The 24,591-nt window shown below is 45.1% G+C and overlaps 1 protein-coding gene and 2 long non-coding RNA genes across 4 annotated transcripts in view; 1 reads left to right on the plus strand and 2 right to left on the minus strand.

Annotated features, from left to right (window-relative positions):
• Positions 1-7,778, minus strand: part of LOC143833071 (uncharacterized) — a 47,296-nt gene extending 39,518 nt beyond the window's left edge. For both annotated transcript variants that reach the window (XR_013229516.1, XR_013229517.1), the window contains exon 1: positions 7,651-7,778. This is a non-coding gene — a long non-coding RNA (uncharacterized LOC143833071). The remainder of the gene's footprint in view (positions 1-7,650) is intronic.
• Positions 7,779-7,812: 34 nt separating this feature from the next.
• The window catches only part of NOL11 (nucleolar protein 11), a 35,125-nt gene continuing 18,346 nt past the window's right edge, over positions 7,813-24,591 (plus strand). Inside the window, exons 1-7 of the mRNA XM_077328414.1 lie at positions 7,813-8,062; positions 8,425-8,538; positions 18,391-18,447; positions 19,754-19,899; positions 21,244-21,301; positions 22,493-22,634; positions 23,138-23,335. Of these exons, the coding sequence (XP_077184529.1) occupies positions 7,919-8,062; positions 8,425-8,538; positions 18,391-18,447; positions 19,754-19,899; positions 21,244-21,301; positions 22,493-22,634; positions 23,138-23,335 (859 nt within the window). The 5' untranslated portion in view covers positions 7,813-7,918. The remainder of the gene's footprint in view (positions 8,063-8,424; positions 8,539-18,390; positions 18,448-19,753; positions 19,900-21,243; positions 21,302-22,492; positions 22,635-23,137; positions 23,336-24,591) is intronic.
• LOC143833072 (uncharacterized) overlaps positions 23,831-24,591 on the minus strand; it is a 35,109-nt gene continuing 34,348 nt past the window's right edge. Inside the window, exon 3 of the long non-coding RNA XR_013229518.1 lies at positions 23,831-24,104. This is a non-coding gene — a long non-coding RNA (uncharacterized LOC143833072). The remainder of the gene's footprint in view (positions 24,105-24,591) is intronic.

Raw genomic sequence — 24,591 nt, forward strand, 5'->3', positions numbered from 1 at the left:
TACCTTTACCTTTTAAAACTATTTTTATGTGTTTATACATGTTGGTCTTAGACTTTCGAAAACAGCAAAATAGATACAGGATTCAGCCTAATCCAAAAGGGTATAAAGCAATCTTCTCTCGCTTGGATGCAGCACGATCAATTCAGCCAAATCTGAAAAGGTTCAACTTTTTCCTGTGCCTCCCCTCCCCATTGCCAGCTGGCAGCCAGCTCTTTAAATGTCAGGAAGGGCAGGTAGAGAATTCCCTGTGCCTCACTTCCCTGATTCTTGCTTTCAAGGTGTGGGGGAATCATCTTTAAACCTCCCCCCCCCCCGCTCCAGAGGAGCGGGAGGAATAAAAGAGTAAGGGCAAGTGGGGAGGAGTTAGGACGGGCCCTGTCCGGGATAAAAACTCGGAGGGCCCAATCAGGAGCCGCAAAGCGGCTCCTGATTGGGCCCTCCGAGTGTCACTCGGGGGCTAAGCAGCCAATGGGGAGCCGTGCAAAGCGCGGATCCCCATTGGCTGGTTGGCCCAGCCTCGCCTGGCCCGGCCGGAGAGTCGCCACTCAGAGGAAGAAGCCTTCCCCAGCGGTAAGTCCTCCAGCCGGCTTCCCCTCGCCCACGGAGCCTTCTGTCGGGCCCTGGGGCAGGCTCGCCTGCCCTTGGGCCCGGCAGAAGGCCACAAAGTCCACTCCCACCGTCCCGAGCCTTCTGCCGGGCCCTGGGGCAGCTGAGACTGCCCCTGGGCCCGGCAGAAGGTCCCAAGGCCACCTACCTTACTCTGTTTCTCCCTTCCTCCCAGCATTCCCTTTATTCTTCCCTTCCTCCCAGCATTTCCTTTATTTTCCCCTTTCTCCCTTCCTCCCTCTCTTCCATCTGCCTCTTTCTGGCTACCTGTTTCTCTCCCTCTTCGTCTGTCTCTATCTTCCTCCCTTTCTTTCTGCCTTTCTGTCTCTCTTTCTCCTTTTCCTCCTTCCTTCGCCCCATCCCTCCACCCACCCATCATGCTAGGGCCCGCTGTATTTTGGCAACAGCGGGCTTAATATCTAGTAGAATCATAGAGTTGGAAGGAGCCATACAGGCCATCTAGTCCAACCCCCTGCTCAACACAGGATCAGCCCAAAGCATCCTAAAGCATCCAAGAAAAGTGTGCATCCTTAGGCAGCCTATTCCACTGCTGAACTACTCTGACTGTGAAAAAAAATTTCAAAAATTTTGAATGCTATCAAACTGCTGATCTTGACAGATCAGCTGATAGGCAGACCCTTTAAATGCCTCCCATTTAAAGGGCGCACCAAACAGGGATTGGAAAAAATAGGGGAAGGGAAAACTTGTCCACTCTGCCTTCACTATCCCTGATCCCCAATCACAACCAACTGCCTAAAGCTCCAGGAAAGTAAGGGCAGGATAGACAAGTCTACCCTATGCTCACCCTCCACAGTGCCAGCTGGCAGCCAGCCTTTAAAGGGCTGGAGGGGGCAGGCATGGGATAGATATGTCCACCACATACCTCCCCTCCCTAATCACCTGATTGGAGGGCTGCTTGCAGGCTCTTTAAAGCTTCCTCCCCATGCTACTCTCTTTAAAGCTTCCTCCCTATGCTACTCTCTAAAGCTACTCTCTGAACCAGCAAACAGTTATCCTAATGCAAGAGCAGCTTGCCAGCTCTATAAACCTCCCCTGCTCTGCAGCTCCCTCTGAGATTGTGAGAACAAGGCTCTCTGCAGCCTCAGAGAGTGGGAAAAAGAGCCTGGCAAGCAGCTCTTCTGATGGGATAACTGCTTGTAGATTCCTTAAACCTTCTTCCCCGTGCCATTCTTTGAGGCTGCAGGGAGCTTTCTCTCTGCAGCCTCAGAGAACAGAGTGAGATGAAAAGAGCCCATCAAACAGGAGAGTTGCTTGTGGGTTCCACCACCACCACCGTCCTCTGAGATTGCAGGGACAAGGCTTTCTGCAGCCTCAGAGAGCGGCGCATGGGGAGGGGGAAGCCTAGCAGGCAGGAATGGGAGGGTTGCTTGCAGGCTCTTAACCTTTCTCCCTGTGCTGTTCCCTAAGGTTGCAGAAAGCCTTCTCCCTGAAGCCTCAGAGGTCAACACGAGAGAAGGAATTTAAAGAGCTGGGGGAAATCTGAGGGAGTCGTATGCTTTTGAAGCAAAACAAGGGGGGGGGAACAGCACAAAAGCACTCTCAAAAAATCCGGGGAAGTACCCACCAGAAAGCAAACTAGGCACTGAAGAGAGGAAAGTCAATGCAGAATGACAAAGAAAACCCAAAGGATGTGCACAGTGAAAGCAAGCGGAAACATCCTTGCATAAAAGAAACTGATGATATTTGAACTTTCCCTATTGATCTGAAGCTATAATGGAGCTGATTCTAAACTTTCACAAACTGAACAACTTTTGTGCCTCTTGATTAACAGCTACTGGGAGTAGGAGGAATTAGTTTAACTCAGCCTTACTCAGCCCCCACCATGTCAACATGGCATGTTCTGGGGGGTATCCCAATCCCTAGCAGCACCTTGTTGAGGGGAACAGTGTGCTGGTAGGAGGTAGGTGGTAAAAATCACCTCTGCAAATTTGCTACATTTAGAAACTTGGCTCCAATACAATCCGTCTTACATCAATAAAAGCAGTTGCTTTGGGACTTCAGCCAAATTAAGATGGGTCTTAAAGGTGCCACTGGACTCAGCCAAATTGTTCGTTATATTAGTCTGACCAAGGAGGCTTAGACTTTACTAAAATTCAGTCAATACAGTGTTGTATTCCAATACTTCATGTGATTATTAAAAGTCTGTTCTAGTTCCTGTTAAAAGTCAGTGTCCCTGCAAAAGAAACATATTGTACATACATTTTTAATGAAACTCACCCTACGGTCAAGTTTATCTGGAGGCAGTATGTTTAATTCAAACATATTTCTGAAATAACAGAAATAATTTCCTTCATAAGGGAAGATCATTCCTGAAGCCATTTATTTTATCAGATGCCGCAGAACTCATCTACATTTAAATGAAACTTTTTTGGCATGATCAACCATCCATGTGTCTGTTTGAAGAGCTGTGGGGAAATCTTTATTAATATGCATAAAATAATACTATCTGCAGACCTAACCCCACCTACTTGAAAATATGTGGAGGAAACAAACTCCCTCTGCTAATGAAAAGCGAGAAAAAGACAACAGGTGGCAGAATTTTGGCACATTTGCTCACTATTTTTATGTATTTTCTATTTTTATATGGAAATGATATTTCTAAATCACTGTGCTTACTGGCAATGTGTAAATATGTGCTTCCCCATTTTAGATTAGCACTTTCTGAAACAAATGGCAAGGTCTCCAGTGACTCACATATTTTTAAATGTACTGCCTTTCTATCATTTGTTGTTGTTGTTAGGTGCGAAGTCGTGTCCAACCCATTGCGACCCCATGGACAATGATCCTCCAGGCCTTCCTGTCCTCTACCATTCCCCTCTACCATTTAGGTTTGCACCTACAGCTTCAGTGACTCCATCCAGCCACCTCATTCTCTGTCGTCCCCTTCTTCTTTTGCCCTCGATCACTCCCAGCATTAGGCTCTCCTCCAGGGAGTCCTTCCTTCTCATGAGGTGGCCAAAGTATTTGAGTTTCATCTTCAGGATCTGGCCTTCTAAGGAGCAGTCAGGGCTGATCTCCTCTAGGACTGACCAGTTTGTTTGCCTTGCAGTCCAAGGGACTCACAAGAGTCTTCTCCAGCACCAGAGTTCAAAAGCCTCAATTCTTTGACGCTCAGCCTTCCTTATAGTCCAACTTTCGCAGCCATACATTGCAACTGGGAATACCATAGCATGACTAAACGCACTTCTGTTGGCAGGGTGATGTCTCTGCTTTTTAGGATGCTGTCTAGATTTGCCATAGCTTTCCTCCCCAGGAGCTAGCGTTTTTTAATTTCTTTGCTGCAGTCCCCACCTGCAGTGATCTTGGAGCCCAGGAAAATAAAATCTGTCACTATCTCCATTTCTTCCCCATCTATTGCCAGGAATTGAGAGGGCCAGATGCCATGATCTTTGTTTTCTTGATGTTGAGTTTCAAGCCAACTTTTGCACTCTCCTCCTTCACCCGCATCAACAGGCTCTTTAGTTCCTCTTCACTTTCTGCCATTAGAGTGGTATCATCTGCATATCTGAGGTTGTTGATATTTTCCCCTGCAATCTTGATCCCAATTTGTGACTCCTCTAATCCTGCCTTTCTCATGATGTGCTCCGCATACAAGTTAAATAGGCAAGGTGACAGTATACAGCCTTGCCGAACTCCTTTCTCAATTTTGAACCAATCAGTGATTCCATGTTCAATTCTCACAGTTGCTTCTTGACCTGCATGTAAGTTTCCCAAGAGACAAATAAGATGCTCTGATATTCCCATCTTTTTAAGAACTTGCCACAATCTGTTGTGCTCCACACAAACATAGTCAATGAAGCAGAAGTAGATGTTCTTCTGGAGCTCCCTAGCTTTCTCCATGATCCAGCATATGTTGGCAATTTGATCTCTAGTTCCTCTGCCTCTTCAAAATCCTGCCTGTACTTTTGAGCATAACTTTGCTAGCATGAGAAATTAGTGCAATGGTGCGGTAGTTTGAACATTCTTTTGGCATTGCCCTTCTTTGGGATTAGAATGTAAACTGACCTTTTCTAATCCTGTGGCCATTGTTGAGTTTTCCAAATTTGCTGGCATATTGAGTGTAGCACTTTTACTGCATCATCTTTTAAGATTTTGAATAATTCAACTGGAATGCTGTCACCACCACTAGCTTTATTGTTGCTCAGACTTCCTAAGGCCCATTTGACTTCACATTCAAGGATGTCTGGCTCCAGGTCACTAACTACCCCACTGTGGTTATCAGGGATGTTAAGCTTGCTCTTGTATAGTTCTTCTGTATAATTTTGCCACCTTTTAAAAATCTGCTTCTGTGAGGTCCCTACCATTTTGGTCCCTTATCATACCCATCTTTGCATGAAATGTTCTCTTTATATCTCCAAATTTCTTGAAAAGATCTCTGGTCCTCCCCATTCGATTGTTTTCTTCTATTTGTTTGCACTGTTCATTTAAGAAGGCATTCTTATCTCTTCTAGCTTTTCTCTGGAATTCTGCATTCAATTGGGTGTATCTTTCTCTTTCTCCCTTGCCTTTCACTTCCCTTCTCTCCTTAGCTATTTGTAAAGCTTCCTCAGACAGCCATTTTGATTTCTTGCATTTCTTTTTCTTTGGGATGGTTTTAGTTGCTACCTCTTGTACAATGTTGCGAACCTCTGTCCATAATTCTTCAGACACTCTGTCTATCAGATCTAATTCCTTAAATCTATTTGTCACCTCTACTGTATATTCGTCGGGGATATGGTTTAGTTCATACCTGAGTGGCCTAGTGCTTTTCCCTACTTTCTTCAATTTAAACCTAAATTTTGCAACAAGAAGCTGATGATCTGAACCACAATCAGCTCCTGGTCTTGTTTTTACTGACTGTATAGAACTTCTCCATCTTTGGCTGCAGAGCACATAGTCAGTCTGATTTCTGTGTTGATCGTCTGGTGATGTCCATGTGTAGAGTCGTCTCTTGGGTTGTTGGAAAAGAGTGTTTGCTATGACCATTATATTCTCTTGACAAAATTCTACGAGCCTGTGCCCTGCTTCATTTTGTACTCCAAGGCCAAATTTGCCTGTTATCCCGGTAATCTTTTGGCTTCCTACTTTAGCATTCCAATCCCCCATGATGATAAGCACATCATTCTTTGGCGTTGCTTCTAGAAGGTGTTGTAGGGCTTCATAGAACTGGTCAACTTCATCCTCTTCAGCAGCAGTGGTTGGGGCATAGACCTGGATTACTGTGATGTTGAATGGTTTGCCTTGGATTCGAACTGAGATCATTCTGTCATTTTGGGGGTTGTATCCCAAGACTGCTTTTCCTACTCTCTTATTGATTATGAAGGCTACTCCATTTCTTCTGCGAGATTCTTGTCCACAGTAGTATACCTGATGGTCATCTGAATTAAATTCACCCATTCCTGTCCATTTTAGTTCACTGATTCCTAAAATGTCGATGTTCAGTCTTGTCATCTCTTGTTTAACCACGTCCAGCTTGCCTTGATTCATGGATCTGACATTCCAGGTTCCCATGGAATAAAAATCTTTACAGCATTGGACTGTCTTTTCACCACCAGTTACTTCCACAACCGAGCATCCTTTCAGCTTTGGCCCAGTCGCTTCATTCATTCTGGCGCTACTCGTACTAGCCGTCTGCTCATCCCCGGTAGCATATTGGACACCTTCCGATCTGAGGAGCTCATCTTCCAGCGTCATATCGTTTTGCCTTTTGAACTTGTCCATTGTGTTTTCATGGCAAAGATACTGGAGTGGTTTGCCATTTCCTTCTCCAGTGGATCACCTTTTGTCAGAGCTCTCCGCTATGATCTGTCCGTCTTGGGTGGCCCTGCACAGCATAGCTCATAGCTTCACTGAGCTATGCAAGCCCCCTTACCACGGCAAAGCAGCGATCCTTGAAGGGTGTTTCTATCATTACCAATCCCCAAAATAGCATGCAACAATTCAAAGATCACATTCGCACTACCAGGCTGGTTCCAGGTTTGGTGGAACCCTAGGGAGAAAGTTCCATCCTCTGCTCATCACCAGCCCTCAACATACAGCATTCTTCTAGCCCACCCACCCCCATGCTCTGTACCTGCCTGTGTACCCTTATTCTACCTACTCATGGGCCTTCCTACAGCACATGTCCACAGTTCCTTTCCCAAGTGATGTCAGGGAGTGCATATCTGGGAGTATCACTACTGTAGCTGCCAAAAGCAACACCATCATATACCATTTAAACATCCTTTGCCAGGAGTACTGGGCAGTACATGAAGTCAAGAATATGGGTGGTGGACAGCTTATAAGTGGATAGAGGGAAGGGTGCACTGGTGGGTAGCAAGACTAGGCAGGGAATTAGCAACTAGAAGCCTTGAGCCCTGGCAGCTCCATCTGCTCTCTGCACATAATAACTCTTAAAATAACAACACCATTGAAAATAATAATAGCAGCTCAAAGTATCTGTCCAGTTACTGCTTAAAGACTGCCAGTGACAGGGAGCTTACGCAACTTATTCCTCTGTGGAACTACTCTGTGAATTTTTTTCGTGCTGACATCTAGCTGGTAGTGTTCTACATGTAGTTTAAATCCATTATGGCAGGGCTTTTTTTTTTCTCCTACCAACAGGAACCACTCCCTGCCCTCTTTTTATGCCAAGGATAATTGATCCCTTAAAGTTAGCCTGGGAGCTGACAGGTTAACAGACCTTCACATCAGTAGGAAAGCTAAAAAGGGAATTTCGCTATGTACTGGCTAAAGACAAACACAGCTGTTTCAGCTTCTACTCAGTGCTCACAAAAGACTCATGTCCAGCAGCACCTCCTCTACGTTTCCCTTTCTTGAATCCTACTGGTTTCAATAAAAGGAAACACAGACGCCCATTCTAGTAGTAGGGTATCCGACCCGTATTAGTCTGTTGCAGCAAGAACAACCCCAGAACGATACAATTTTTAATCATTCATCGTGAGCTTCTCCTACTCGTAATAAAAACTGGGCAGGACTAAAACCTTTCCCTCCCAAATGAAACAAGAGCCTAATAGCCATTAGCCACTGCTCTCAAGCGCTTACTATCTTGCTGCGGCTCTGCTGTAGGCCGCCTGACGCTCACTCCCGGAGCGACCACCTCCTCCTCCACCCGTGTGGCGGCGCTGCACTCTGGGGAGTCCCTAAGTGCGCATGCAGACGCCATTGCGTACTTCCGCTCCCGGCTGTTTCCCGGTTCCCGCCCCTTCCTTTCCAACCCCCTCACAACACAGATAGAAACTAAAAGTGGGGAGGACGCTCAGTCCTGTGGGCGGGCTGCCGCAGAAGCGGCGGTTCTTGCGCGACCTCAAAGATGGCGGCCTTCTGTGAGGAGTTCACGCTGTGTACTCTGGCCGGTGCCGGCGGCTCTGCTCTTCCTCAGGGGCCGCTGGGGCTGGAGCCGGCCAGGGACCGCGTGCTGCTCACTGACCGAGGCAGGACTGTCACGCTGTATGAGGTAGAGAGGCGCCTCTTGCCCTTCGCGGGCGGCTGTCTGAGTCTTTAGCACGCGAGGTCCGCTTCTGCTGCGTGCGTTGCTGGCCTGCGGACTCTTAGCATTCGGGCGGAGGGGAGATGAAATATCTTTTTTGCAGGGTTATATGTATGTAGATCAGACCTTGGTCGTTGCGATATGTTAATAGTTCTTTTAATTTTTAAACCTCCGTATTGCCTGCACCATCATCAGGCAAAATTGTGAAGGCAAAAGCATGCATGCTGTTTTGAGTTCCACAGCAGGATCCATGCGAGCTGTATTATGTCATGCTTAAGCACATCATATCATAACAGTTGATAGCTTTGCTTGTTTTTTTCTCCTTAAAGGTTTCTGACCAAAAACCATTGGGCTGCTGGTCAGTCAAGCAAGGCCAGAACATTACATGTCCAGCTGTGTGCAATTTTGAAACAGGAGAATTTGTTCTTGTCCATGATGATAAGGTATTTTTTTCTGAGTGATGTGACTGGTTTGCAATAAATGGTGCATTGTATTTTGTGGGCTAATTGTAGCATATGTGATCTAATTGTACTAAATGTGTAAATGTGCATGATAAATGTTTACCATGTTTCCTTGTGTCTTACCAGAAGTATAATGATAGATTCAAGTGGCTAGCCATGTTGATTTGAAGTGGCAGAACAAAAGGAGAGTCCAGTGGCACCTTAAAAAGACCAACAAATTTGTATTCAAGGTGTGAGCTTTCATGTGCTCCAGAGATCATTAGTCAATTGGTGTTAGCCAAGTGTAGTGCTCTTTGGGAGGCATGGGCAGAGAGGCGGTCTCTCAGGTACACTGGACCCAAACCATATATGGCCTTAAAGGTAATTACCAGGACGTTAAGCTTAATCTGGTTTTAACTGGTAATCTTTGCACCTGTTGGAGATTGGGACAGATGTGGGCCCTTCAAGGTGTTCCCATGAGAATCTTGGCTGCTGCATTCTGGACCAGTTGTAGTTCCCAGATCAAGGATAAGGGTAGGCCCACATACAGCAAGTTGAATAAACCCAGTCTAGAGGTGACCGTTGGATCACTGTGGCTAGGTGTTCCGAGGCCAAGTAGGGTGCTAGTAGTTTGGCTTGGTGCAGATGGAAAAATGCCAGCCATGCTACTCTTGTGACCTGTGCCTTGTGCCTGCATAGAAAGGTAGGTATCTAGGATCACACCCAGGTTCCTGTTGGAGTGGGTCACTGATAGTTACACTCCAACCAGGTTGACTAGTTGTGCTTCCTTGCTTGGACCCTTTCTGCTAATGCTCTCCATCTTTGTAGGGTTGAGCTTCAGACGGCTCTGCTTTAGCCATCCCATCACAGCTTCCAAACATCTGGCTAAAGCCTCTGGGAAAGAATGAGGGTGACCATCCATCAGGAGGAAGAGCTGGGTATCATCTGCATATTGATGGCACCCAATTCCAAACCTCTGCCCCAGCTGTGTGGGAGGGCATATAAAGATGTTGAATGAAATTGTCTCTGTGTATGCACACTAGCAGCCAATTCTGGAAAAAGGCCTCACAAAAGTGACAGCTCAAGAAGAACTTGTGACCCAGTGACTGAGGCTCAGTATCCCATTTTAGAGTTGCCTCCATTGGTACAAGATCTCTGCTCCCATGACTTTATCACTTTATTAGAAATTCTGCAATAAGAAAAATAGCTGATTTTTTAAAGTGTTCTAGTGCCATATTTACTCTTATTCACATTTTTAAATACAGTATTCTGGTTACCATCATACAAACTAATACAAGATTCATAAATATACTTAAATTGAAATTAACAGGATTATTTCCATGTACACAATTTGAATTGGATAATCTACTGAAGGCAGAGGTTTAATTTTTTTTACACAAGGGTTAGTATGAAAGGGCAAAATTATATTATGTTGCCATCCCTGTCTGTCTCTCTAGCAACTACCAATATACTTGATCTGACAGAGTTCAAGGCTTTTGCTATCATGATGTTGATCTAGTTTATTTATACTTGAATTTTTATTCTGCCCTATCTCAACAGACCCAGGATAGATCACAACATAGGTAAAATCATATAAATTCTAACAATACAAAAATAAACATTAATAGATTTAAAATATAAGATTGAAATAATAATATAATATTATAATAATAATAATATTGCCCATAGAAATTTGTCCATCATATAGGAAAGGGGGGGTCGTAATAACAAAACCCTCACTGGGAGGTTATAGTTTGGCAGGTGCAGACAGAGGTCAACAGGTTCAAATATCCAATATCAACCATAGGCCTTGTGGAACAACTCCATCTTGCAAACCCTGTGGTCTGTGGTCCCACAGGACTGATCTCATTTGGCAGAGCATTCCATCAGGCTGGGGCTAGGGCCAAAAAGGTTCTGGTTGAAGCCAGTTTAATATCCCTGGGGCCAGGGATTCTAAGTAGGTTCTGGTCACTAGACATTAATATCCTTTGGGAGACTTAGTGGGAGAGGTAGTCTCAAAGATACAGTCACAGACTGTTTTGTATTTATTTTACATTTATATGCTGCCCTCCCCTGAGGCTCAGGGCGGTTTACATAGAACTTAGTGGAACAGGAACAATACAGAAAAACAGTCACTGTAAACAACAGTACTAGTAAACAGTAGATATCAATATCTTAAGGCTTTGAATGTGAGAATAAAAACCTTGAATCTGATTAGATCCTCAATCTGAAGCCAGTGCAGCTGGGAGAGCACAATTTGTATATAACTTCTTAACTGGATCCCAGTTAGGACCTGCACAGCTGCATTTTGGACCAGTTGAAGCTTCCAGATCAACTTCAAGGGTACCTCTGTGTAGAGCAAGTTACAGTAATCTAGCCTAGAGATGACTGTAGCATGGTTCACGGTGGCTAGGTTGGATGATAAAAGGTGTAGCAGCATTTGTGACCTGAGCTGCCATAGATAATGAGGCATCCAGTGTCATACCCAAGCTCTTGACAGTTGTTAGTTTATTTATTTATTTATATATTTATTATATTTATATACCACCCTCCCCGGAGCCTCAGGGAGGTTTACATTGAACTTATGAACCATACATAAAACAATTTGCATTAATCATCAAACAATAATATTAACAGTGGTTATAACAATTAAATAATACAACAAATAAAGTTGTAACAGTACAGAATACAATATAACAGCATAACAGTGCAACAGTGCAATGGCACAACATGTCCAGAGCGCTCTGGAGGAGTTCTGGGGTGGGGGGAGCAGGGGCCCTTCATTCGCTGTTGGTTATGCCTGGTCTCAACCAAATGCCTGGTGGAAGAGCTCCTTTTTGCAGGCCCTGTGGAACTGTTTAAGTTCCGTCAGGGCCCTGGTCTCCTCTGGGAGCTCATTGCACCAGCTGGGGGCCAGGACAGAGAATGACCATTGAATACTTACCGTGAAGGGTCCTTCTCTCCTGGGGTATAAGAGGACATCTTGCTGGGGTGAGATTCCACCGTCGGATCAAGGGAGGCAGGAACTTCACAGTTCTTCTTCCTGTCCCTAGGTGGCCTCACCCGGCCTCTTCAGTTCGCCCACTGCCATAGCTGATCACAGGCATTTTCTTAATTACAACATATAACCTAGGAACCTCTTAGCAGAAGAAGAACGAAAGACATGTCACAGTGAACAAAAACGAAACAATCACCTTATGACATATCAAGACACATGCCAAAAACCGTGCTCTGGGTTAACCTCCTGATGCCTTACGGCCAGGTAACCTCTTTTTCTTCGCTTGACGATGGCAGGGAGGGATCAAGATGTCCTCTTATACCCCAGGAGAGAAGGACCCTTCACGGTAAGTATTCAATGGTCATTCTCCTCCTGGGGCGAGGACATCTTGCTGGGACCTCCCATAGCAGTCCGCAAAATTTAGGGTGGGCCATCGTCATCTGTGTTGATTACATTTTGCAGCACTCTTCGCCCAAACGCCGCTTCGGCTGAGCTGTACGCGTCTATCTTGTAATGGCGAATGAATGTTGAGGCGTTAGCCCATGTTGCTGCTCTGCATATTTCGAGAATCGATGCTCTGCCAAACAAGGCCGCTGACGTTGCTGTGCTCCGTACTGAATGAGCTGTAATACCCCGTGGCGGGGTCAACTTCTGAGCCACGTACGCTTCAGCAATGGCCGCTCTAAGGCAACTACCAATAGCCCTGCTGGACAGCTTCGAGCCCTGGTTGGGAGCTGCAATGGACACGAATAACGAGTCGGGCTTTCTTATGTTCTCTGTTCTGATAGTATAGGCCTTTAAGGCTCGCCGCACATCTAGGGTGTGCCAAGTCATCTCCCTGGGATGAACCGGGTTCGGACAAAAGGATGGTAGGATTAGGTCTTGACCAAGATGGAAACTGGATAGCACCTTTGGCTTGAAGGCCGGATCCGTTCTTAGTACCACTTTATCTTATGAAAGATACAGAGTTCCTTTCTGACCGATAGAGCTACCAGCTCTGATATCCTTCTGGCCGATGTCACTGCCGTTAAGAAGATCGTCTCCATTCTCAGGTGTTTTCAAGATATGTCCATTATGGGCTCGAAGGAATGTTTGGTCATTCCCGTTAGTACTTTATTCAGGTTCCAAGTGGGGAACCTATGGGTAATTGGGCCCTGGATTTGGGTGGCTCCTTTTAGGAAGCGGACAATATGAGGATGCTTGGAAATAGGTTTTCCTTTAAAGTTTGGAAGGACAGATACTAATGCTGCTACCTGCTGGCGGAGGGTGGCCCCCTCCGTCGCTTTGCCATACCATCGTGTAGGAACTGTAGCCATCTCGCAGTCTTGGAGTCAGGTGATTCACCTTCTTCCTTTCGCACCAGCGAACGAACTCCTTCCAAGGGGCATTGTAGATCCTATTGGTGGACTGGCGTCTGGATGCCATGATTGTCTCGACTACTTCTGTACTGTAGCCTTCAGTTAAGAGGTGGCCCCGGTCAACCTCCAGGCGGTCAGTTGAAGCCATTCCGGGTCCGGATGCCGAATGGGCCCTTGTTGAAGCATGTCCGGCTGTACTGGTATCAGCAGAGGTGACCTCACCCACATGCGCACTAGGGTCGAGAACCACGGTCGACGAGGCCATCTGGGAGCTATCAGTATCACCTCCGCCCTGAGCTCCCTGACTCTTGCCAGCAGGCGTGTTATTATCGGAAATGGAGGGAAGGCGTAAAGCAGGCCCTCCGGCCACTGGGCCAACAGGGCGTCTGTGTTTTTCGCTGAAGGATGGAAGTACCTGGAGAAGAATCTGGGCATCTGGCTGTTTTCTGCTGTCGCAAATAGGTCCAGCTTAGGTTGGCCTAGGACTGATGTTACCCAGGTGAAGATTTGCGGTTTCAACCGCCATTCAGCCATGGACACTGTTGCTCTGCTCAGCCAGACTGCTTGGACGTTTTCTTTTCCTTTTATGTATTCTGCCCGTATCGATGACAGGTTGGCTTCCGCCCATGTCAAGGTCTGCATGGCTTCCCTGTGAAGGTTTGAGGACCTGGATCCTCCTTGGTTGTTCAGGTAGGCTTTGGTTGCTATGTTGTCCGTTCTGACCAACACGTGAGTGTGCTTTAGTTGACAACTGAAGTGATGTAACGCTCTGCGGACCGCCTTCATTTCTAGGACGTTTATGGGAAGTTTTGACTCCTCTGAGGACCATCTTCCCTGGGCTGATTGGTTCTCTAGCGTGGCTCCCCAGCCTCTCAGACTTGCGTCCGTGAACAGTTGTTTATCCTTCCTGGGACCGAATAGCTTTCCCTTGGACAGGTTGGCATTGGTGGTCCCCCAGGTTAAACTGGTCTTGACGTCCATTGGTACCTTCACTTTCCTGTCCAGTTTTATTGATATTTGGTGTTGGAATGGGCGTAATAAGCCCTGGAGTCGGCGTGAATGTAGTCTCCCCCATTGTACCGTACAGAGGTTTGATACCAAGACGCCCATCATGCTCGCTAGCATCATTAGGGGTGACGTTCTCCCCTTTATTATCTGATTTGCCAATCTTCTGTTTTTTGTATTTATTTATTTATTTATTTATTTTTTGAAGAGCCTGGACGCTACCGTGTCTATTTGAACGCCCAGATGTTGAAGGGACTCAGACGGGGTTAGGGAACCTTTTTTGGAGGTTCACTATGAATCCGAAGTCTTGAAGGATTTGCCTTGCGATAGTGGTGTGGCTGACCGCTTGCTGGAGGGACTGGGCTCTCAGCAACAAGTCGTCCAATATGGATGCAGGTGAATTCCCTGCTTTCGCAGGTAGGCCACCGGAGCGATTAACGGCTTCGAGAAAACTCTTGGTGCGGTCGAGAGACCAAATGGTAAAGCTTTGTATTGGTAGTGGTTCCGGCCCACGCAGAACCTGAGGAATTTCCTGTGACCTTGTCGGATCGGGACATGCAGGTACGCTTCTGTGAGGTGTAGCGATGTGAGGTACTCTCCTCTTGTATCGCCTCTGAGATGGATTTGAGTGTTTCCATCCTGAAATGATGAAGTTTGATAAATCGATTTAAAAATTTTAGGTCTAGGGTTGCTCGCCAATCCCCGTTGGATTTCGGTACTGTGAAAATTACCGAGTAGACCCCCGTCCTTTCCTCTCCGTGAGGAACGGGTTCTATTGTCTCGATGTCTATCAGGTGTTGTATGGCGGCTTGTGACTGTAGGAAATGGTTTGGTGGGATTCTTATGAATTCGATGGCGTAGCCCTTTTCTATAATTTCCAATGACCAGCTGTCCGCCTGGTATCTTGTCCATTGTTCCAAGAATCGGGCTAGTCTTCCTTCCACCGGAACAGTGGAGTCACGCCTTGTGAGGCTTCCCGTCTCTTTCCTGTTTTGGAAGAGGTTGGTCCCTCTGGAACCTGTTGGGGTAGCCACCCCTGAAGGTCTGTCTGTTGTTGGACCAGCCAGATCTCCTGTCCTGTCCTTGTCTGCTATATGCGCCAAGGAACGAAAGGAGTTACCTGTAAGTTGGGAGAACCGTCTATCTGTTCTCCTCAGGATTCTTTTTATCACGTGTCTCCACGAGGACCTTGTCCAAGGACTCCCCGAAGAGCTTGGATCCATGAAATGGATACGCCGTGACGATTGACTTTGCTTTGGTGTCCGCCTGCCATGCTCTCAGCCACAATGTTCTCCTTGCTGCCGCCGCGGTGGCCATGGCTCTGGCGTTGAATATAGATGCATCTAAGGTGGCATCTGCTGAAAAACAGGCTGCTTTTAGCACTCTATTCATTCCTTCTGCCCCCTCTTATCTGGGTTTGGTAGTAGCTGGATCAGCTTCTTTACCCACCTGATTGTGGCCCTTGATACAATTGATGCTATAGAGGACGCTCTTATAGACATTGCTAAGGTTTCATGGGTTTTGCGTAAGGCGAAATCCGCCTTTTTATTCAGTACATCCCTCACGGATCCCTGGCCATCTTCCGAGAGAAGACCATAGGATTGCAGCCCTACTACTGGGGCATCCACAATCGGTGTTCTTAAGATTTCTTCTGAATAATCAGGCATCGTGTACAGCTTTTTTGCATATGCTGGCAACTGTCTGTTTGCCATGGGCTTTTCCCATTCTGCCCTAAAAAAATTTTTTTTTTTTGAAAAATACTGGTAGGGGAAAGTTTCTAGGGACATCCTCCTCTGGGGGAAGGTATTCTTTGTTGCCATAAGGCCTTCTGGGGTCCTGATCCTCAGGATCCTCCGTTCCCTGTTTCCCTTTTTAAGTCTAATGCGTTAAGGCATTTTGATAAGAGATACTGATAGTCTTCTGGTTTTAAAAAGTCTTTTGGATACCTCAGGTAATTCCAAAATCTCAATCACTTCTTCATCAGATAAAAATTCCCCATCTTCCTTAACTGAGGATTCATCTGCTGTGGAAGGATAATCCCCCCTGTTAGGGCTCCAATGGGGTCTTTTGCGCGCTGCCTTTGTGGGCCAGGAAGGTCTATGCTCGGCCAGATCCCCGTATTCCTCCCTCTCTGAGACAGGGGAAGCCTGCCTGTAAGATCTATGCCCCTCAGGCCCTTTTCTCTAGCCGTGCTTGCACCACCTCTGATAAAACAAGCAATAAGTTCCTTAGACAATAAATGTTGCCCACTGGGCCTTACTGTATCCCTGGATTGACTCTCCTCTCCGTCCATCTCGGCTCCGGTCTCCTCGCGAGCAAGCGTGGACCGGGCCGCAGCTGCGGAGCCTCCCACCCGATTTTCATCAAAATGGCCGCCGCGCGTCTTCTCCTTGCTTTTTCCCGCGCTTCTATCTTCTTGCGGCGTTTTGCCGCTTGGCGGCTTGGCTCCGCGGTGGCTGGTTAGGGACGGCCTGCGGCGCGCCCTCCAGCATCTTGTGCTCCTGCTCTGTTGGCTCCATCGGTGCCTCCAGTTCTCCGTCGGACAGGAGGTCGTCTGCCATGGCACAGAGCGGAGCCGGCAAAGGGGCTTCACAGGGAGGTTTGCCTTTAACGGCCTTCTCCCGAGCCGAGCCTTCAACAAGGTGGAGGGGGGGTGGGATTTTTTTTTTTTTTTTCAAGAGGAGAGACAAACGGAAACTGACAAACACAAAAGGTATTTTCCACAAAAGGTAAGTAGATCAGAGTGAAGTAAATAGAAGAAGAATAGACTGAATTCAATTCGGGATTTCTCAGCTCAACTGCTCTCCCTCTGAGGCAGAAACCGAACTGAAGAGGCCGGGTGAGGCCACCTAGGGACAGGAAGAAGAACTGTGAAGTTCCTGCCTCCCTTGATCTGACGGTGGAATCTCACCCCAGCAAGATGTCCTCGCCCCAGGAGGAGAATGCTCTGGCCCTGGTCGAGACCAGGCGGACTTCTTTAGGGCCAGGAACCATTAGCCGGTTGGTGGTGGTGGAGCACAGAGCTCTTTAAGGGGCATAGGCTGGGAGGCGGTCCCTCAGGTACACTGGGCCCTGACCGCGAATGGCCTTGAAGGTAATTACCAGAACCTTTAGTCTGATCCGGAATTCAACTGGCAGCCACTGCAGTTGGTGGAGAATGGGCCAGATGTGGGACCTCCATGGTGTTGCTGTGAGGATCCTGGCCGCTGCGTTTTGGACCAGCTGTAGTTTCCGGGTCAAGGCTAAGGGCAAGCCTGCATAGAGCGAGTTACAGAAGTCCAGTCTAGAGGTGACCGTCGCATGGATCACTGTGGCTAGGTGTTCCGGGGCCAGGTAGGGCGCTAGTAGTTTGGCTTGGCGGAGATGGTAGAATGCTAGACGCGCTACCTTTGTGATCCGGGCTTCCGTTGTAAGGGAAACATCCAGAATCACGCCTAGGTTCCTGGCGGAGTCAGCCGTAGAGAGCTGTACACCATCCAGGGCAGGCAGGCACGCTTCCTCACATGGGCCTTTCCTACCCAGCCACAGGACCTCCGTCTTTGAAGGATTGAGCTTCAGGCAACTCTGCTTCAGCCATCTCGTCACTGCTTCCAGGCAGCTGGCTAATGCTTCTAGGGGGGAGTCAGGGTGGTCATCCATCAGCAGGAAGAGCTGGGTGTCATCGGCATATTGATGACAACCCAGCCCAAACCTCCGTACCAGTTGTGCGAGAGAGCGCATAAAGATGTTGAATAGGATAGAAGAGAGGACCGCTCCCTGTAGAACTCCGCAAGTAAGTTGCCGGCGGTCTGATGTTTGTTGGACTCCATCAAGAGCCAGGAATTGTAGTGGTCCATCTGGGGCATGACGACCGAGCCAGAGGACCTCCATCTTAGCTGGATTTAACTCTACTTGAGTCAATCTGCCAAAGTGATGATTTGTGGCATTAATAGTCGTGATTTTACTATATCTAATCTGTTTCAAATGCAGGGAAACATGGACTCTTGTGTTTTTTTTTAAATAAAGGTGGTTGTTTTTATGGATGTAAGTCTGTAAATATACTTTTTTGATTCTATGTATCATATGAGCTTATAATCTTCTAATATGTTTATCTACGTTATTGACAGTTTTTGTTCCTCACTTGGACTCATGGCCAGTGTGAGGTTCTAAATTTAATGATAGGAATAAAAGGCAACCATGCAATGTACAAAGCTGAATTATTTTTGTGGGTTTTCCCAAACTTCATATCCCATTTTTAACCCATCTAACATGATTGATGAATGGCACAGCAGCCTTGATAATGATAAATGGACTGTATTTACATATGCAGGTTGGAAATTTTTCCATGGGAAAATATAGTGTTGGAAAAATTTGCACATCACTGAATTTCCTATATCTGTGTAGCTGTTTTGCCATGGCATAGAAACTAGCATGCTTCAAATGTGTTCAGCCAAGCTTTGAATGTCTTTAGCATATGGATTATTGTTCTTTATTAAAATAGTACACTTTTTATAGGTTTTACAGATATGGAAAGAAGACGACACTAATTTGGATAAAGTATTTAAAGCAACAGTAAGTATTAGATACTGTAAAACTATGGAAGAGGACTTTTTGCCTTCTCACCATGAGTAGCTGGTCTGTTGGACCCTGCCTCATCTCCCTGAGTGTCTCCTTTTCCTAATCAAGGACATTCTCCTTCTCTTTGGCCTGGCCTTTAAGCCATATGACAATGAATGTAGTGGGGATTGCCATCTTTCTGGCCGAAGGAATAAAAAGTAAAGTGATGATTCTCTGTTGGTTTATTGCCTGGGATCATGAATCAATATTAAGACAGTAAGATCATGGGGTCTACTTGTGCATACTTGTGTATACCTTGTTGGCACTACTTGCCATTTAAGAAAGAAGGTATCAGATCTTTGTGTAGAGTCTGATATATTAGCAGCCAGGCTTTAAGAGAGAACCAAGACTAGAGAAAAGTCTGTTTGAGGGGTGGGGGGTGGAGTATAGAATCCAGCCCAGCATTTTCATTTTTGTATTGTTAACCCAACCAGAAGTGTAATTTAAATGCTGTCCAAATTGAGTTGGTACAGAGTTAATGCAGCTATAATTACTTATTTACTATTTGTATCCTTCCATTTTCAAAGAGATGCAGAATGAACTACTTGAGATCTTCAGGTGGTCTATCCAAATCCTGTTAGTTTCAGAATTAGAGACGCACAACTAGAGCTTTTAGACCTGGCCCCTGCCTGGTGGAATGAGCTCCTGGAAGAGCGAAGAGCCCTGTTGGAGCTGACACAAGTCGGAGCTCTTCTGCCAGGCTTTTGGTTGAGGCCAGGTTGACAGGAGATCTTGCCCCTCCTCTAAAGTCCCCTAATAACAATCTGTGGAGGCTAGGCACGTTGGGGGGGGGGGCATAGTTTGCTGTGGTTGTTGGAACTGGAGTTGTGGGGTTTTATATATTTTATTATATTGTTTTAATCTGTTAGCTGCCACTATATAATTGTAAATAAATAACTTAAATTAATACATTGAAGCGGGGGTCGTCAACCCCTGGGCGGTGGCCCGGCATTGGGCCGCCAGCGGGTGAAAACACGCATGCGCGTTTGCACGGCAGCTCCATGCATGCGTGGCGCCCAGGCCACCCTCTCCCTCCACCCCCACAGGCGGTCCCCAGCCTTAAGAAGGTTGGGGGCAGCTGCATTAAAGCAGAACTTGCTCTCTTTGCCATTAGTTTATGGAGCAGTGCTCTGGATAAATTAAAAAAAAATTCTACATCACTATTGACTTTTTACTAGGAATCCTGGCTTTAATTCCATTTAAACTGCACACTTTAAGAAATAAAGAATAAGATATGAGGAGTTTTACTGTGTTTTTGCAGTTGTCAGCAGATGTTTATCGGATACATTCAGTACCTAATGCGGAACCTCTGATCCTGTTTAAGAATGGTGCTGTTAAGAATTTGGATGCTCTGCTAGCAGCACCTCAGCAAGAAATTAAAAATGTTTTTTCAAATGAAGTGATTAGGTGAGTACCATCATTTGGACCAACTTCATAATACAAAGATCGAGAAGTCATTAATGCATACCATTTAAGTCCTTGTACCTTTATATCGCTCTGTATTTCCTGTTCATTCATACAAGTGAAACAAACTTGCTTCATAATAGTTACAAGCCATAAAAGGTTCTTTAGTCCAAAACATTGAACTGCAGTAGGTCACAGCTCTTTCCATCAACCTGCTATCTGCTACTTGCACTTTCACAGAATAATAGAGTTGGAAGGGATCTCCAGGCTTAGCTAGTCCCACTCCTGACACAGTATAGGAACTCTCGACTATCTGCCCACCCATAGGGACCCCAGTTTCATGCCCAAGTGATCCCCCCACCAAAGATCTCCAGAATCCAACCTGGCCTGGAGGAAATTCACCTGCCATCTCACAGTGGCAATTAGCAACTTTTTGAGCATGCAAGGAAAGGGCCACAAGAAACAAACACCAACACATCTCTTCCCACCCACCTACTCACAATCAGCCTAAATTTATAAAATTAGCTTAGCCACTCTGTGAAGGAGAGAAAGATAATCTGTGAACTCCCATTCATGGGTCTGTTCTCCCTCTTGGTTGGTGGTTCCCACCCTCCATTCAGTCTTTTCCACTTCCTGTCAGAGAGCCAGCATGGTGTAGTGGTTAAAGAATGACAGGCTCTAATCTAAAGAAGTAGGTTTGATTCCTTATTCTTCCACATGCGGCCAGCTGGGTGACCTTGGGCTAGTCACAGTTCTTAGAGCTGTTTTTTCAGAACAGGTCTTTTAGAGCACTCTCAGACCCACCTACCTTGCAGGTGTCTGTTATGGGGAGAGGAAGGGAAAGGTGTTTGCAAGCCACATTGGAACTCCTTCAGGTAGTAAAACCGGGATATAAAAACAATTGTTCTGTCTCCTTGGTGGGAGTTGCCTATCTCTTCCGTTCTTTTCCTGCTTCAACAGAGAGAGCAGTGTTTTTGCCTTACTCCTTAAATTCTTACCCTTCTTCTCATCTAATTTCTCAGCTTTTTAACTGCTGAGAACCCCCTGAAACATTTTCAGTCTTTGAGAAACCCTAGAAGTGGTGTGATTGGGAAACCTAGCTGTGTCCACACCTACCTGGGGCTTACCTATCTGTGTGTGTGGGGGGATTTGTTTCCATAAATACTCTGCACTTGTACTTCATAGAATCAAATTTGCCCTTGAATTAGTATCATGACTTATTCTGACATTCAGATTGTAGGGAATTTGAATCTCTAAGAATGCATTTGAGCTGTCGCTTTAATGTCTTCAGCTTTTTATTCAGCAGAATTAATAATAATTAATAATAATTATATAATTGGTTTTTAGATGGAGTGAAGCTTTTACGGAAGCAGAAAAACCTGGTATTGTATTTATTACTGAGCAGGTGAGTGTTTAGAGGTTTTAAAGCAGCTATATGATACTTTAAGACTGCATGCATTAAATGTTCATTGAAGTTCAGGTGACAGCAAAATTGACTATCATTGTGTCCATTTATGTGTTTCTAATGTCTGTACCTCTACCAACACCCATGCAGCCCACTACATTCCTTGAGATTTTTGTTCCACTACATTCTTTGAGATTTAAATTATATGCCACCCTCCCAGCAAGCTGGCTGAGGGAGGTATGCATCAGTTTTTCAATAATGGATAATAAAGCTAAAATAATTAAAATTGAAAATTAGATTTAAAACAGGTTGAGTAAAAAATGTCAGTTCTTCTGACAGTATGGTCTGGGGCATCTTACAAATAGGGAGGGCCCCCATAGATGGTAATCATTTCACTGGCCCCAACCAGACAAGCTCATCTTGAAGGTCTTGTGGAACTGTGCTAGCTCTGTCAGGGTCTGGATCTGTTCTGGGAGCTCATTCCAGCATGTGGGGTCCAAGACAGAAAACGTCCTGGCCTTGGTTGAGGCCAGACATACTTCCCTGGCACTGGGACCAACAACTGGTTGGTGTTAGCGGAGTGGAGTGCCAGTCAGGGGGTGTAGATAGAATAGTGGTCTCAGATATGCAGGGCCATGGTTGCAAATGGCCTTATGGGTGAGTACCAAAACCTTAAATTTAATCCAGAAATCTACTGGGAGCCAGTGCTATTGTTGGAACACAGGATGAATGTGTGTCCTCCACAATGTTCCTGTGAGGGCTCTGGCTACTGCATTCTGGACCAGTTGCAGTTTCTGGAGCAAGGGCAGGTCAGCACAGAGCATGTTACGGAAGTTCAGTCTACAGGTGATCATTGCGTGGATGACAAAAACCACCATCTGTTTTTAAAAAAACTTAAGTGCCATTAAATTGAGGAACTTGGTTGTATATGGGATGCTATATGACATCCATTTATATCAAACCTTTTAATTGTTGCCTTGCTGTTTAATGTTGCACTATGATTTCATTTTCAGTAAGAGCATCTCAAATAATCTGTTCTGTACTTTCTAACAATGTTGCTCTTAAAGTTTTAAAATATTAATCTGATGTGTGAATGTGTGATGTACATAATTGCTAGTATCTAACTGCAATGTCTTTTACATGTCCAGTTGCCTGGAAAATAAAAATTCGAAGTATAATCTTTATTTTCAGGATGCGAATTGCTTCATATATGTTCAACACAATAATCCAAATATGCTTCACAAGTTTAAACTTGATCAAGGAGACGAGTCATCCACTATGCTGAGTTTTGCAGTATATTTGACAAACAAAACTGTCACACTCCTGTGTTTGTGTAAGTATTGTAGTATATTTAACGCCGTAGTACGTGTGAGCAGTCGTGATGATACTTTAGCTTTCATGTTTTGAAATTAAGATGTATATTACTGACAGACATAATAGCAATTAACTAGACATCCAGAAATAATTCAGTTTTTTTTCAGTCACTTGAATATCAGTCATTAAGCTGTTAGTGGAGGATGTTACATGAGACTAGAGCAAAGTAGTCTATCTGCAGTTGGTATGGAGTCCCTAGCTATGCATGCATTCAGAAACAGAAATCCATTTGGCAAGTAGTGCCTTAACTTTGACTCAGTTGGAATCTTTTAGCAGCTGAGAACTGTGTGTATGTGCAATGGAAGGGATTTCCATTGAGGTGGCTATTGGTGAACTTCGTAGAGATCTGTGCAGTGCAGAGAAAACGCACCCTTCTCCTGAAGAGAAATTCTCAGTATCCAAACGTGTATACGTAAAACATTCTTTCTACCAATTCTGTAATTTGATTTTATATATATACAGATTCCAGTGGATGTGTCTATAAGGTTCTCGTCCCACTACAACAGAATGACTCTGAGGAGCAGCATATTTTACCAAAGTCACTTCTGATCAGACTTGAAGAATCTGGCACTACTTTTAAACATGCTTCACTTACTATTCTTGATAAAAATCATTTTGCTGTAACAGGATGTTTGGATTCCTCAGAAAAAAGCTTTAAAGGTAAGGCAAGTTGTTTCAGGAGCTAACAGCTGGCCTGTAATTGCTCCATTTAATTAATTTTTTTAAAGCAGGAAAGGAACATCCAGAAAGTATTCTTGGATATTGCTGAATCTCAAAGTAAAGTTCTTCAAGCCGAAGCATGTCCATTCACACAATGTTTTTTGGGGGCAACTCATATGCCACTACAACAACATTGTTTGTGAGCGTCACTCCAGCTTCCAGGAGCAACAAGCTTAGGGACAGGAATTAGAGTGCTGCAGAAGAAGGGACTGCTGATGATTAAAATACCTTTGTGCTTAAACTAGTCCTCAGACTGTGGGTTGTGACTTAAAAGTGGATTACAGCACTTTCAATTGCAGGGTTACCACTTTCTGAGAAGTCAGGGGAAGGGAAATGGGTAAAATGCCAAGGAAAATGTGAGTGGTATATTTTTGAAATGCCACTACTAGCAGATGAACAAAAGAAATGGACAGTAGGACTACTAGTAGCTGGAAAATTTCTTTATTAAAACAGTTCTTCAGTCAAGCCGAGACATGAACTGATTATTTACACGTTGTCAACGTTTTCATCAGCGGCGTAAACTGATAAATTAACAGAAAATGTATACAAGTTAAATAAAGAATCTATTGTTTTTAAGAAAAATGTTCTACTTTCATATATGCTTGGATGAACAAAAAAAATCTTACTTATGCATGTGCGCCAAGAAATTGTATAATGTAAATAGTTTTGAGAAAAATCACAGCTTGTTTACCAGGTTATGCTGAATAACCTGAAAAATAAATACATAATACATTATCAGGAACCCAAGGTACACCAATAAATAAGTAAACTTGGATCAAAGTCTCTTAAATCAATTGTAATCTGGGAGACTGAGTGGATGTCTGTATGTATGTATATGAAAGCTATTTCACAGATAAAATCTTGACCCTATTTATTATTTATTTATTTATTTATCATACTTCTATACCGCCCTCCCCGGAGGCTCAGGGCGGTTTACATTATAACAGAGAACCATACATAAAACAGTCTGTAGAACATGTACATGACATGTACTACCCCATGACCTTCCCCCAACTATTTAATAAAGGAACTTTGGAGGAAGCATTTGATGGCCTAAGTTCCTCTTATGTCTGCCAAAGATATTCAGTTGTTATTATTATTATATTCCTTACCCACCTCTCAGAAACGACTCATGGTGGGTTACAATACTCATGGTGCCCTATTCCAACTTGGATACCCAGACACGTTCCACCCCC

Source organism: Paroedura picta, chromosome 3 (genome assembly GCF_049243985.1).
Source record: "Paroedura picta isolate Pp20150507F chromosome 3, Ppicta_v3.0, whole genome shotgun sequence".
NCBI lineage: Eukaryota > Metazoa > Chordata > Lepidosauria > Squamata > Gekkonidae > Paroedura > Paroedura picta.